This window comes from Heptranchias perlo, chromosome 21, assembly GCF_035084215.1.
Source record: "Heptranchias perlo isolate sHepPer1 chromosome 21, sHepPer1.hap1, whole genome shotgun sequence".
Classification (NCBI taxonomy): domain Eukaryota; kingdom Metazoa; phylum Chordata; class Chondrichthyes; order Hexanchiformes; family Hexanchidae; genus Heptranchias; species Heptranchias perlo.
The window spans coordinates 30744861-30759466 of record NC_090345.1 but is presented as its reverse complement, the minus strand read 5'-3'; the positions used below and the strand labels follow the sequence as shown (position 1 = coordinate 30759466).

Below are 14606 nucleotides of genomic sequence, written 5' to 3'. Positions count from 1 at the left end.
AGAAGCAAATGCTTTAATTTAATCTGATGATTGTTGTTGTACAGATTCAAATATTTCATGTCCATTTTAAAAATAGTTACATTGTACATGAAATTTTATTCATGTTGCCACAGGACATTGCAGTCTCCCTGGGCTGGCTAATTTTTAACTTTTCAGATCATTTATCCCAATATTACATGAATAAAGCTACTCGGATTTCAGGAGCAGCATTACTGCTGTAATATTTCCCACATCATAACTAAACAATTATACCACATACAACTAAAGTAATCACTGCAAAACAATTTTAAATTAAAAAATTTAAACGCTTCAGTATTTCCTGTCTTCCTTTTTTCCATATCTTCTTTTGACTCTTCATTCTCTCTTTTACTTTGTCAAAGTGTCAGCCTTAGCTCAGTGGTAACACTCTTGCCTCTAATTCAGAAGATTGTGGTTTCAAGCTCCACTCCAGGGACTTGAGTACATAATCTAGGCTGATACTCTGTTGCAGTACTGAGGGAGTGTTACACTGTTAGAAGTTCTGTCTTTTGGATGAGACATTAAACTGAGGCCCCATCTGTCTGCTGGAACGAATGTAAAAGATCCTCTGGGCACTGTGCGAAGAAAAGTAGTGGAATTAACCTGGTATCCTGGTCAACATTTATCGCTCAACAGGTGATCTGATAATTCGTCTCATTGCTGTTTGTGGGATCTTGCTGTGTCCAGTGTTTAAGTTTTTCTTCATATTTTCCTCATACTGAGCAGCATTTTAATGAATCTGCACTATTGCCTCATTATCCTCCCTATAGTGTGGGCCTCCAAACCACACAGTAATCCATCTGTGGTCTTACTAAGGTTTCATATGGATTCATCATTACATCTCAGCTTTTATACTCCATGGGGGTGATTTTAGGAGGTAAATGCGGGTGCGTTGGGGGCAGGGGGGCTCCAAAAATCATGCAAATCCCGTTCGGGTTCGGAAGCCGGCTCCAATCCGCCGACGTCCGAGTTTCCCAGGGACCCACCTGTGTGCATGTGGGTGACCCGAAAACGGAAGTCCCGCCAATAATTAAAGCCGGTGGGATGACAGCTGAAGAGCCAAATGTACCTGAGGTACTTAAGGCACTTTACCTGTGACAGATGAAGGGATTAGAAAGATTTTTAACTTACCTGGGCGGCTTGCCCACCGCTTCTGATTCATGTCTGGTAAAACCGGACATGAAGGGCAGATCAGGGAAAAAGAAACTAAATAAATTAAATAAAAAACCATGCAATAAAGTGGAAATACTAAGTGCACCTACCTTTGAAACCTGCTCCGATGTCTCCCGCTCCGATGTCCCCCTCTTCATCCTCCCGATGTCCCCCCGATCTTCCCCCGATGTCCCCCTCTTCACCCTCCCGATGTCCCCCCGATCTTCCCCCGATGTCCCCTCTTCACCCTCCCGATTTTCCCTCTACCCCCCGATCTTCCCCTCTTCCCCCCCCCCGATTTTCCCCTCTCCCTCCCCCCCTCCCAGTCTTCCAGTCCAGTGCCGAATCTTCCATTCTCCCCCCGCCTCCCCCCCTCCCCCCTCCCCGGCCTAGCACCGGATGACGTCTGGCTCTCTCTCTTTCTCACCCCCCACCCCTCACGTTGCAGCTCCTGATGTCAATCAGGCTGGCTGCCAGGCACGAAACCCGGAGAGGATGTTAACCATTATCAATCAACGTGCAATCGCGTCGGAAACGGTAAGTTTGGCTCATGCGGGTTTGCCACGCGCCCAATCGTGCCTCCCCCCGCCCCTCCCCCCCGCTGCCATTCCGCCTCCCTGCTAATATTGGGGCCCATATCTTTTTCCATATAACCTTGATGTGGAGATGCCGGTGATGGACTGGGGTGGACAAATGTAAGGAATCTTACAACACCAGGTTATAGTCCAACAAATTTATTTTAAAATCACAAGCTTTCGGAGATTATCTCCTTCATCAGATGAATGAATTCATTCATCTGACGAAGGAGATAATCTCCGAAAGCTTGTGATTTTAAAATAAATTTGTTGGACTATAACTTGGTGTTGTAAGATTCCTTACATATGTCCATATAACCTGGTATTCCATTCGCATTTCTATGGCCTTATCTACTTGAGGTGTTGCTTTTAATGCCTTGCGGACCAGAATCCCCAAATCTCTCTGCTCTTTAACATCACCCAGCCTTTCTCTAAGTATACTTTTATGGTTTTTTTTTTACCAAAATGTACTGCCTCACTGACACTTCATCTGCCACTTGTTTTGCCCACCTCATCATTCTTACAGCTTCCTTTGGTCCTCAAAATTATTTACTATGCCTCCTATTTTAGTATCACCTGCCAATTTTGACAATGAAAGGAAGATCAATTGAGCATCTATAGATAGTTATTTACCCAGCTGCTTCAGCAATCTTGCTCCCAAATCTGAGTACAATTGTTCAGTTAGATATGGACCAAGTTATTTCAGGAAATTTTTTATTGAATGAATAAAAATTGTGTTTAATAGTGCTCTTCACACCCTCAGTCCATCCCAAATCACTTCACAGCCAATGAATTACTTTGGACGTTTAGTTACTGTTGTTTTATAGCCAAACATGCCAGCCAATTTGCATACATCAATGTTCTACAACAGCAATGAGATAAATGGCTAGTTAATCTGTTTTGGCTTTATTAGTGGAGAGATAAATATTGCTCAGAACACTGGGAGAACTCCCCTGCTGTTCTCTAATCATGCAATGGGTCCTATCCAAAGATTATTAAAGTTCACCAGAATATTTTTAATTTCTCGTGAGCAGTCCCAGGAGTTGAGTGTAGTCTGATGAAATTCCAGTGTTCAATTGAAGTTGTTAACTTGTTTCAAATAAACCACTTTGTTAAACTAGCAAGTACAGGAATTTTCTCTGAACATCCTTGCCCATTTATTAAAAGTATTGCACAGACTGATTCTAAACTTGTACATGAGTAAAGTTCAGATTCTGTAACAATTACAACCAGAACTTACATCTCTATCACACTGCTCACGTAGAGAATGACATCTCACAACAAACACAGATATGGAGCTGGAGAGAATAAGAGGGAAAAGCAACGGTTGGAGGGGGTTGGGCAAAAGCATTGTCAACAGAAGAGTTTTAAGGAGGCTTTTGGAGGGAATTCAAGTGCACAGAGGCATAGCAACTGAAAGAACAGCTGCAAATAGTGTTCCAGAAAGAGTGGGAAATGAAGACTAATCTGTTGGTGGAGGAGGGAGCGGAGAGTGAGTGTGTGTGTGTGAGCATTCGACTTAAGGAAATCACAGAGCTAGGGTGCAGCCGTGGAGGGAACTGAACATGGGGGGGAGGATCTTGTAAGCAGTCCGTTACTATAGTAGCAGAAGTGGGATCAGCATGTGCTTCTGACAGAAAGAATGGGAGAAAGGGAAGTAAATATTACAGTAAAAAGCCCCCAGAGGCTGGCCTAACTGTGGATTAGTGATTTGTTCGTGTATTAGAAAGATCCAGTTTAAAAATATGTAAATGATAAATAAAGCTGCAATATTAACAAAATCCTAAGTTAGCAGTGCTGTCTTTGTTTCTAGTTACTTACTGTCAAACCTGAGCACCGACTCTCCAGCCTTTCAGATATTCAGCACTGCTCTTACTTATCTGATGTCAGCTGGGATGCCGTCCACCAGAAGAAGATGGAACCTGGCTTTGTTCCAAACGTAAGCAATGAAAACCACCTACCCCAGTGCAATACAATTCTAAATGCTGGTGTTAGATCTAAATGATTAAAATACATACTGTAACCGGCCAATCCTCTTACATGGGCGATTACTGTTAAATATGTAAAAAAAAAATCTAAATTCCCACAATCAGCTTGGGAAGCGATGCTGTTTCAATCAGTAACAATGTACCATTTAAACAGAAAGGTCGGCTGCACTGTGACCCTACGTTTGAACTGGAAGAAATGATTTTAGAGTCAAGACCACTGCACAAAAAGAAAAAACGACTGGCGAAGAACAAATCCAGAGACAACAGCAAGGATAGCTCCCAGTCAGTAAGTCTTCACATGATGGGTGACGGTGCACTTAAATAGCCCATCTATGCAGAAGTTTCTCAGTATGATACAAACTAACTCATACTAAGATATATGTGTATCTGCATATACGTAAGGAATCTTACAACATCAGGTTATAGTCCAACAAATTTATTTTAAAATCACAAGCTTTCGGAGATTATCCCCTTCAGGTGACGAAGGGGATAATCTCCGAAAGCTTGTGATTTAAAAATAAATTTGTTGGACTATAACCTGGTGTTGTAAGATTCCTTACATTTGTCCACCCCGGTCCATCACCGGCATCTCCACATCATATCTGCATATACATTGTCATGTATAGTTACATACATTATTGCTAGTCCAAGAACACACATTCTGTCTGATGAAATGACGCTCTGAGGGGATCTGTACAGGTTTCTAACATCTACGTCACAAAATGTGGAAGGAAAAACCCATTCTTGTTTGCCATAGTGACTGTTGCAGCTGAATACTTAGCCTATGGCCCTGGATCATCCAAGGCCAGTTCTTATTACATGTAGACATGCACAGGATACTTAAAAAAAAACAACAGGCCAGAAATTGGTCCGAATGGCGAGGCAATGCTCACCGACACTCCTGCAAATTAAATGAATGAATTGCTTGAATTTGAACTTTAAAAAAATTGTGCACTGTCAACCCAGCCTCTGAGCAGCGTGAGTTGCTGCGGCTGGAAAAGTCTGTGAGGTGAAGACATGCCCACAAAATCTGTCAGGAAGAGAAGTCACGCCCACAGATTCAGCCTGCATTGCTCAAGCAGGCAAGCAGACTTCATTCATTTAAAGTCAGTATTCTGGATGTCATTGTAAATAAAATTTTTTTTTTTATAAAAAGCTAAAGAAATAATTGAATTCAGTAAGAGACAGAAGGAAAAAGTTAAAGATTTTTAATTTAATTTTTTTTTAATGACCATAAACTATTAAAATAAGGAGTAATACAAGATTCCACATTTTTAAAAGTTAATTTGTAGTTGTTTGGCAGTCATTAAAACTAACCATGCTGTTAAAACTTAGTTTGGACCTGGTATTTTTAAGCATACCTGTTTGGTGGCGTAATTAGTTACTTTCCAGCTAGGCAGATAAGCAAGTAGGCGTTTCTTCAATGATTTCTCTGATTGCAGCGTGCGATGTCCCTTTAATTCAAAACTGTCATATCGCCGGCGAACCATTAGGAGCGAGTTCCGGATTTCCACGTTTCACTGCACATGTGCAAACACCGGAACTTGCTCCTTCAATTCGCCACTAACAACGGAGAGCGCTGTTGAGCTCCTCTGTTATTTCGGGAACAATTTGTGCCCCAACTCGTGATGGATCCAGAATTTAACAGTGTAACATCTGTGGCACAACCACTGCACATGTTCAGCTAGAATTCTTTTGATCTTTGGAATTCGTAGGTTCTTGTAATTGTTCTTTTTATTTCTCTGAAAGGATAATGAATATCTCCAAGAGTGTTTAGAAGTAGTGAGACAAGAGTTTATGATCTTCAACAGAGAAAAGTAAGTATGGTAAGAGCATTTTATCATTAATCTTAAAGCTACAGAGCAAATGAAGGTTAAGCACAAGAAGAACGCAGACCTGACTATCTTCCCCCCACCCCCTCACCTCCCGAGACTGTTAATTCATCCAAGTGATTTTATTTAATACTGTTCAGCAAAGCTTTTATTTTGTAATGTATTAAACATTTACTTGAATGAAACTGTTTTTAATTTGACACATTTGTAAGGATAAGTACTTTTTAAAACATTCCAAGTGCAATTTTTCCCATGATGGAGAGTAGCAGATTTATCACTGGGAATACCAGCGGTGAATCTGCTCTCACATGCAAGTCAGCATTTTACTGTATGTCTGATAATACTCCTGTGAAGTGCCTTGGGACGTTTTACTACGTTAAAGGCACTGTATAAATGCAAGTTGTTGTTATGTCTACCAGGATTAAATGTAAATACCCCATTAGTGGACTTCGTGCATTGGAACAGCCATTTTACTTGGCTGCAGCCAGATTGCATTTGGCACATTCTGAAGGGTAAGTGTTTTGTTTTGTATGGTTTGTACTTTTACTATTACTTTGTGACATAACACAGCTAGAGTCTAGTTCTGAGGAGAACAGGATTCTAGGTTGTACTCATGGTGAGAGGTGCATAGAGTAAACTAGCTATTTTGGTAGAGGTCAAACCAGCTCCCAACTAGCCCTTGTTCATATACACAAAGGGGAACATCAAATGGGAGGTCTTAATGACTGCTGACCCACTCTATCCTGCCACTGATGCTCACAAGAGGAATATAATTGAGCAACTAGTAGTTGTGGTATTTTACCACTGCTGGCAGGTAGAAAATCACATCACCAGTGATGTTAGCACTGCTCCTGGTTACCACCACTCGGAATACTAGGTTATCAGCAGTGCAGTCTATTCTCATCAGCACATGAGGCAAATTTGTTTTTATTTTGGTAATAAAAGGATGGAAACATCTCTGCAGGTTGGTTGATCAGATCAACCCCAACTGTTTCTGTAAAATTAAACTGGCTCAATGATAGCAGCAATATTCTTTGTGTGAATCCATCTTCAGATTTATTTCACTGTAAATATTTTTAAATGCCTAGGGAGAAAAATCAGTGCAAAGTTTTACCAAGATCAAAACCAACAGTTTGGACTGGCAGCTGTCTTCCTTTTAGAAAATGGTAATGACACGGGTTTAATGTTTGGAAAGGGAAAAAAGGTCTTTATGTTTGTCGGTCTTTGCTGATTTAGTCCTGCAAAAGTCTGAATAAATGGAACAAAATGTCCTTACACAAACCAGAAAGAAAGTATTACTCATGAAAATGTTAAAGGTGAAGATAACTCTGTGGATGAGCACTGAGAATTGTGAGTAGGGCTGTAATTTTGTCATGATACATGTTTGTAAAAATCATGGTTCAGCCATGATAAAACATCAAAAGTCACGGATATCATTGTAAAATCAAGAAAAGCAATGGACATTTTTTGATACCTAAACCAGATTTATTTTTCCATATTTTTTATACAAACACAACAGCAATTTATAGCGTCAGGGGCATTGCATTGGGGATTGTGGGTGCTGCTTTCTTCCTAGGTTGTTTCAGGCATCAACTGCTAAATGTGGGATCTTGTAGATGGAGTTGCCAAAGATCCTCTCCTGTGCTGGGAGTAGAGGGGAATCCAGGGTTGTCCCAGTTGACTGTATCTCTTCCTTCTGAAGACCATCAGTTGGGAGGCTGCTGCCAGGCCTTTGGTTCAGCAGGTCTATATGAACCTTGGAATAATGCTTCAGGGTGGGAGGGATAAGCTGCCATTATGACCACACAGCAGTTGTGTCAGTGTCCCAGGTTTAAAGAGGGGGATGGTCATAGGCCTTGGAAGGTGTAGGTTCACCACATGCTGTCCCTCTGAAGGTGCCGTTATCACTTGCTGCCTGGAGGATCTGAAGTAAGCACCTTTTGTTGCATGTGTGAGACATATCAACTCTGTCATGAATTTATATTTGATGGGAATTGCAAGGGGTGCATTTATAAATTGGATCGGTTCAGAATTTCAGCATTCAATCCATTTACCCAGTACTCCCTATTATAATTAAAAAGCTTTTAGCTGACCACGACACATGAGAAGTGCTTAACTTACAAAATTCTAGCTGCAGGTCAGCTGTAATATTTTTGGAGCAACGAATCTGCCAATGGCATTTTATGGGCTAAGTATTTCACCATTATCATTTTTATATGTCCCTTTTTTTGATTATAGATGCACCCCAAACATATTACTTCATATCTGAATCCATATCAGAGTTAGTGCACCTCTCTCACAACCAGATGCACCTATTTCAGATATGCCTGAAGAATGTAAGGTAGAACCAGAGGAACATTAAAATTATGGGATCTATGGCACCTTGACAAATATACAGCCTTAGTCATTACCCTGAAATGAACTGAGGACATAGTTTACTTTAAATACATCATTTTCCAAATATTCCAATTTACATATTGCTCCCTGGAGTCCTAAATATTCTTAATTTCATTGGCTAAACAATGAAGCAAATATGTTGAGATGACATAAGCTAAAGGAATCGTTTGCTTTTTATCATTGGTATCAATGTGACAAACTTGCTGTTCCCCCACTTTTGGCCAAACAGTTCCTAAATTGTAGCCAAAACTGTGCAGAGACTGCAGGGAAAAAAAGACTGCCAAAAATTGATCTGAAAACATACTGATCAAACTAATGCCAACGATGAGAAGTAGTGCTATTCCAGGATGCCACTTGTACGCATTTTATATGTCTCTGTAGTTGTGCAGATTTGTGTTGTGCCAAATCTGCCCTCTCTATACTTCAGGATAAATTTAATGTCAACAGGAAACTGCAATCGTGAATTTCTCTAACACTGTAAACACGACTTAAATACTAGTGTGCATTTGTAAACCTTGTGTATGTGCAGTTTATGGCAAAGTCAGTGTTAACCTTGCCAGTCTAGCCTTAAACCTCCTCCAATGTCACACGAAGGTTTGTACAGGCGAGCAACACTGAAAGCCCATTGCTGGTACGTCAGAGTTGGCTGAGAGGGATCTGATGCCTAACACTGCCAGCGTTAGCTATTTACTTCTGGAGTGATAGGGAGCAATACCTGAGCTCCCAAAAAATTTCCTGCCATCAATGCTGAGAGTGCAGGATCAATTATACTGCAGGATTGTTGCCCATGGCACAATTGCTGATAGAGGCAACTCTGGAATATATTCTGTATTTGTTCCACTGTATAGAAACATACATGGGAATATAGAAAATAGGAGCAGGAGTAGGCCTGTCGGCCCTTCGAGCCTGCTCTGCCATTCAATATGATCATGGCTGATCCTCTATCCCGCTCTCTCCCCATACCCCTTGATGCCTTCTGTGCCTAGAAATCTATCTATCTCCTCCTTAAATATATTCAGTGACTTGGCATCCACAGCCTTCTGTGGTAGAGAATTTCACAGGTTCACCATCTTCTGAGTGAAGAAATTTCTCCTCATCTCAGTCCTAAATGTCCTACCCTGTATCCTGAGACTGTGACCCCTCGTTCTGGACTCCCCAGCCAAGGGAAGCATCCTCCTTGCACCCAGTCTGTCTAGCCCTTTCAGAATTTAATACGTTTCAATGAGATCCCCTCTCATCTAAACTCGAGTGAATACAGGCCTCGTCGACCCAATCTCTCCTCGTACGATAGTCCTGCCGTCCCAGGAATCAGTCTGGTGAACCTTCGCTGCACTCCCTCTATGGCAGATATATCCTTTCTTAGGTAAGGAGACCAAAACTGCACACAATACTCCAGGTGTGGTCTCACCAAGGCCCTGTATAACTGCAGTAAGACATTCTTGCTCCCGTACTTAAATCCTCTCGCAGTGAAGGCCAACATACCATTCGCCTTCCTAACTGCTTGCTGCACCTGCATGTTTGCTTTCAGTGACTGGTGTACACGGACACCCAGGTCCCTTTGTACATCAACATTTCCCAATCTATCACCATTTAAATAATATTCTGCCTTTCTGCTTTTCCTTCCAAAGTGGATAACTTCACATTTATCTACGTTATACTGCATCTGCCATGTTTTTGCCCACTCACTCAACTTGTCTAAATCACCTTGAAGCCTCTTTGCATCCTCCTCACAACTCACAATTCCACCTAGTTTTGTGTCATCAGCAAACATAGAAATATTACATTTGGTTCCTTCAATCAAATCATTAAAAATATTATGATTAGCTGGGGCCCAAGCACTGATCCCTGCGGTACCCCACTAGTCACCGCCTGCCACCCCGAAAAAGACCCATTTATTCCTGCTCTCTGTTTCCTGTCTGTTAACCAATATTCAATCCATGCTAGCATATTACCCCCACTCCCATGTGCTTCAATTTTGCACAATCACCTCTTATACGGGACTTTATCAAAGGCCTTCTGAAAATCCAAATACACCACATCCACTGGTTCTCCCTTATCTATTCTACTAGTTAAATCCTCAAAAAACTCCAGTAGGTTTATCAAACACTATTTCCCTTTCATAAATCCATGTTGACTTTGTCTAATTCCATTGATATTTTCTAAATGTCCTGTTATCACATCCTTTATAATAAACTCTAGCATTTTCCCTACTACTGATGTTAGGCTAACTGGTCTGTAGGTCCCTGTTTTCTCTCCCTCCTTTTTTAAACAGTGGGGTTACATTTGCCACCCTCCAATGTGCAGGAACTGTTCCATAATCCATAGAATTTTGGAAGATGACAACCAACGCATCCACTGTTTCCATTAAATTGCTGAACTGACTTCATGGAGAAACATTGTAAATGAGAATACAATATTTGGAAAATGGGTGAAAAGTACCTGAGACTCATTGAGGAGTATATACCCACCATTCATAATACCACCTACTCAGACCAGGGGTTACTTTCCCCTTTAATGCTCAAACTTGCTTAAAGCTGCAGTGCTCTTTAGAAACATTTATTTAAAAGTTTAATTTTAACATCCTTTCCAAAATAACCATAACTTTAAAAATCAGCCTCCAATCTCCTTTAGTTAGTCAGGTATAACAATGTAAAGTTTACTATATTTGCTTACCTTCAAACCTATTCATTAACCCAGGGGTTGGAACTATAGATGTTAGTCTAAATTGTGCAGTCCTAATACCAATCGTAACTTCTGAATTGTATTAAGATTGGATCAAGGGAGCAGAGAATGTGTGAGACGCCAATAAAGATAGGGCCTAGATTAAACCTAACTCTCTCTTAATCTAATTTCTATCAAGATCGGCAGTTCTGCAAAACAAAATCTAAATGAACAATCCAGCTCACAGTTCAGAAATTGCTAACATTAAGTCTTCTCAATATCTCCTTGAATAAACCTAGACCGTAAAACAAAATTAATTAAAGAGAAGAAAGGAGATGTTATTTAATTTGAAAAAGCACCATTGTAGCACAGCCCTCGCCAGGGCATGGGATCTTTCAGGCTCACATTAAACTGTAACCACATGCATCAACAAAATAAAGGGTTTACCTTGATGATTTGATTTTAAAATTCAGTGAAAACAAAAAAGTGGAAAGCAGTGGTTTGGGGTCGATTGTTAAAACAAATTAAGTTCGTTAAAACTGCAGCTTTAGGTTTACAATAACCAATTCATGTTTCATCACTGGTGTGCCCTAGTTCTCCCCGGTGTCCTGGCCAACATTTATTCCTCAATCAACATCACTAAAACAGGTTATCTGGTCATTATCTTATTGCTGTTTGTGGGAGTTGCTGAGTGCAAATTGCCTGCCACGTTTCCTACATTACAACAATGACTACAATTCAAAAGTACTTTGTTGGCAGTAGAGTGCTTTAGGACGTCATGTGGTCGTGAAAGGCGCTATATAAAAGCAAGTTTTTTTTCTCTGCTCAAATATTTATCCCCAAGGTAATACCGTAGCAGACTGGACTAGCAGCGATCTATCACCATTTTTAACCATCCATATAGACTTGAACAATACCACATTTGAACATCACAATAGAGTCTGGATGTTTGTGATTATTTTTTCGTTAATGTATTAAGGATATTTGAACTGTTTTAGCCGGGGAGGGAAGGAAACTACAAATTGGTCAAATTGTTCCCCAATGGATAGATTTGAATTCTTTAAACTGGAAAGGGTTAGTGCTATGATAATAATAATTATTGGTACAGCAACTCAAGCCATCATAGAGAATTCCACTACTAAACTGTAATAATGCTTGCATTTATATAGTGCCCTTTACATCAAAATGTCACAATGTTTCACACAATGAAATACTTCTTAAATGCAGTGACTACTCTTGGCAGTACTTGCCTAGATCTGAAGTTTTCAACCTTGATAAATTGTGCACTCTTTAAAGGGAGCAAGCACTGTGCAAATATTGGTAAAGCCACAAAAAGTAGCATGTGCATCTATTTTGGTGGGTTGCCATGACATTTTATCTCCACGTAATTAATAAGCAAATTATAGATTTTCATAATGTCAGATTCATTAAATTATTAACTTTCTCACACAATGAAGAAACATTGATCCTGATAACTGCTATACTTTAATTCCTTTGTTGGTCAAATACAAGATATGAAAATAATTTGTAGTTTGGTTGCTTAAGTTAAAATCCTGTCATGGGCACAGGAACTGAACTTTAAAGTCTCTGAGGGATCATTCAACAGGAAAGGGGTCGTGGCAGGCCAGGTCACCTATGTAAGTGAGCACAGAAAGTTCTCGCCAGAGAAGTAACAAACAACCAAGGCATATCCACAGAAGCCAAGTGGAACTAACAGTAATTTATGGTAAGAATGATTCCAGCAGTGGAGTTTAGTTTCTCTTTAGCTTTAACCTAGTTTGGAAGCAAAGATGGTTGTATAAATTCAGCTGAGCAAACCCAAATCATCCATGTGTCACCCAGCCTCCTCACTTTAATTTATTGGTGGACTTGATTAGTGTATGTGTATATATATACATACATATATATGTATAAAATGAATGAATTGGATCATTTCAATGTCAGTGAATTAAGGTTGTCTGTCTGAAGGTCATATTTAAAGTACCACACAATATGGATTTTTACCATTCCCAAGTATGTTATCAAAAGCGTTTGGTGCATGCTCACTATGGTAACATATTTCCCATTTCTCCTACATTTTAAAACTGTACGTAGGTTGAAAAAGAGGCCCGAAGAACCAACAACATCTGTATCGAGGGCTGAAGCAAAGGCGGAAGCAGCTGCTGAAGATGAAGGTGAAAGTGGAAACCTACACATGTGTAGCTCAGTGTGTTCTTCTACAAGCAGCAGCTAGGACTAAAAGGTCAGGCTGCTCTTTCCATCTGTCTTAATGTTTCTCAGGCTGCTTCACTGGGCTAAATCAAAGCTTTCAACGGCGTTTGGAAAAAAACTCATCCATGGAGCGATCTCTGGATATCCAGTGAACTACAACAAAAAAACATTGCTCAGTGAATTTATTTCGTATATTTAAAAAAAAGCACTGGAAAATAGACCGGTTGATTCTCTTAAAAACTGAAAGGTAGATATTCTCTATGCAACCATATAATGGCACATTATGTCATCAATTTAATAGGATGTTGAATGTTTAAAACAAGTTTAATCTGTATTTCTCATTTAGTTTTTGTGCTTTGTTAGTGTCTTGCTATTAGTATGTGAAAATCTTTACATGCAATGGTCCTTATAATAAAACATCATATTCTTCATACAAATTTGACAGAAAAGCAGATTAATAATTTACAATAATTTTATTAGAACAAAAGAAAATTACAAAATATTGTTGGACTACATCATCATACCATAGAAATAATTAAACAATGGTTTCTATTGCTTCAGAATCTTTCATACAGGGCGGGAGGGGGAACAGAACTGGAAGATTTTATGTGTAAATAGTGACAGCATTGTTGTGTATCCACAGTTTTATGTGGAGAGCTTTGATAGGAAAAAGTATTATTAAACCAAATTTTCATACAAAAGCTTACACTATTTCCAAAAAAGTTTCAAATGTGCAGGCACAACCTTATGGGCAAGGAGGCCAAAGCTTTTATAGCACTGACATTTTCATTTATAACATGCAATTAGCTATATCTCATTAGCATATTACTAAATGGCTTGAAATGGTATTAATATTCAATTTGTCACATTCAGTGTATACTATTGCTTTGAATGACATACAGCGTGATCAGCTACAAAATGTATTAGCAAAGTAGGAAAATTAATAAAATACGCATAACTGATGTTTGGTATCACAGCTGCTTTTACAGTAGGCTATTATAATTGGTAAAAGAGAACCTTAAAGAGGTTTGATGAGACAGAAAGGCAGAAATTCCAATTGGTGAAGTTCACATAAGAGCACTTAATGCGCTGGTACTAATTTTTGTATGCGCTGGTTTTATGTTAACTCATTTAAGATAAACAGGTGTAAAAATAGCACATGCAAGAATGCAATACAAGAATGCTAGGCGATCATCTACGAACTTTGCTGATCAGAATTTTTACCGTTGAATATCAGCAGTCACATAGCTCAATTTACTTGAAGATACCTGTCAGAAATAATGGCAAATGGTAAATTATATTTTAAAAACCTACTGTATGTATTCAAATGTTATTTATGTATTTTTGTTGCATGAATAATACATTGTTTTGGACTGAATTCTGGTCCTTGAAAATATGTGCAATGTAAACAAACTTTTCAATAAAAGGTTGTATCTCTGTAGTACTGAGATGTTGAATTTTTAATATTTAAAGAAATGGAGCATGATCCAGTTTCTTGCTGTATTGGAAAAAAAAACTTGGGAATAAATTTGTTCTTGTACATAACAATAATTGAGCTTTAGCTGTTTATTTTAAATAATCCCTTTCAAACAGCAAGAATATAACTCGGATAGTTGGGGCGATAAATTCGTCCCATAGCGCTCGTTTTGTAGGCGCTACGCAGCCACCTAAGGTCCTAAAATGGCGTTTAAAATGCGGGCGCACACTTCTAGCGTGACGTGCGCCGGACGCCATCTTTATAAAGGCATTTGTGAACGCGCAGATAACGAATG

The 14606-nt window shown here is 39.5% G+C and overlaps 1 protein-coding gene across 4 annotated transcripts in view; it reads left to right on the top strand.

Moving 5' to 3' along the window:
* The window catches only part of LOC137340313 (serine/threonine-protein kinase 32C), a 285602-nt gene extending 271250 nt beyond the window's left edge, over positions 1 to 14352 (top strand). For 2 of the 4 annotated variants that reach the window (XM_068002735.1, XM_068002736.1), the window contains exons 9-13: positions 3559 to 3684; positions 3888 to 4019; positions 5483 to 5550; positions 6654 to 6731; positions 12718 to 14352. In XM_068002735.1, the coding sequence (XP_067858836.1) occupies positions 3559 to 3684; positions 3888 to 4019; positions 5483 to 5550; positions 6654 to 6731; positions 12718 to 12856 (543 nt within the window). In that variant the 3' untranslated portion in view covers positions 12857 to 14352. Of the gene's footprint in view, positions 1 to 3558; positions 3685 to 3887; positions 4020 to 5482; positions 5560 to 6653; positions 6732 to 12717 lie in introns of all 4 variants that reach the window. The other 2 variants (XM_068002737.1, XM_068002738.1) reach the window with 2 other exon arrangements.
* Positions 14353 to 14606: the final 254 nt, after the last annotated feature.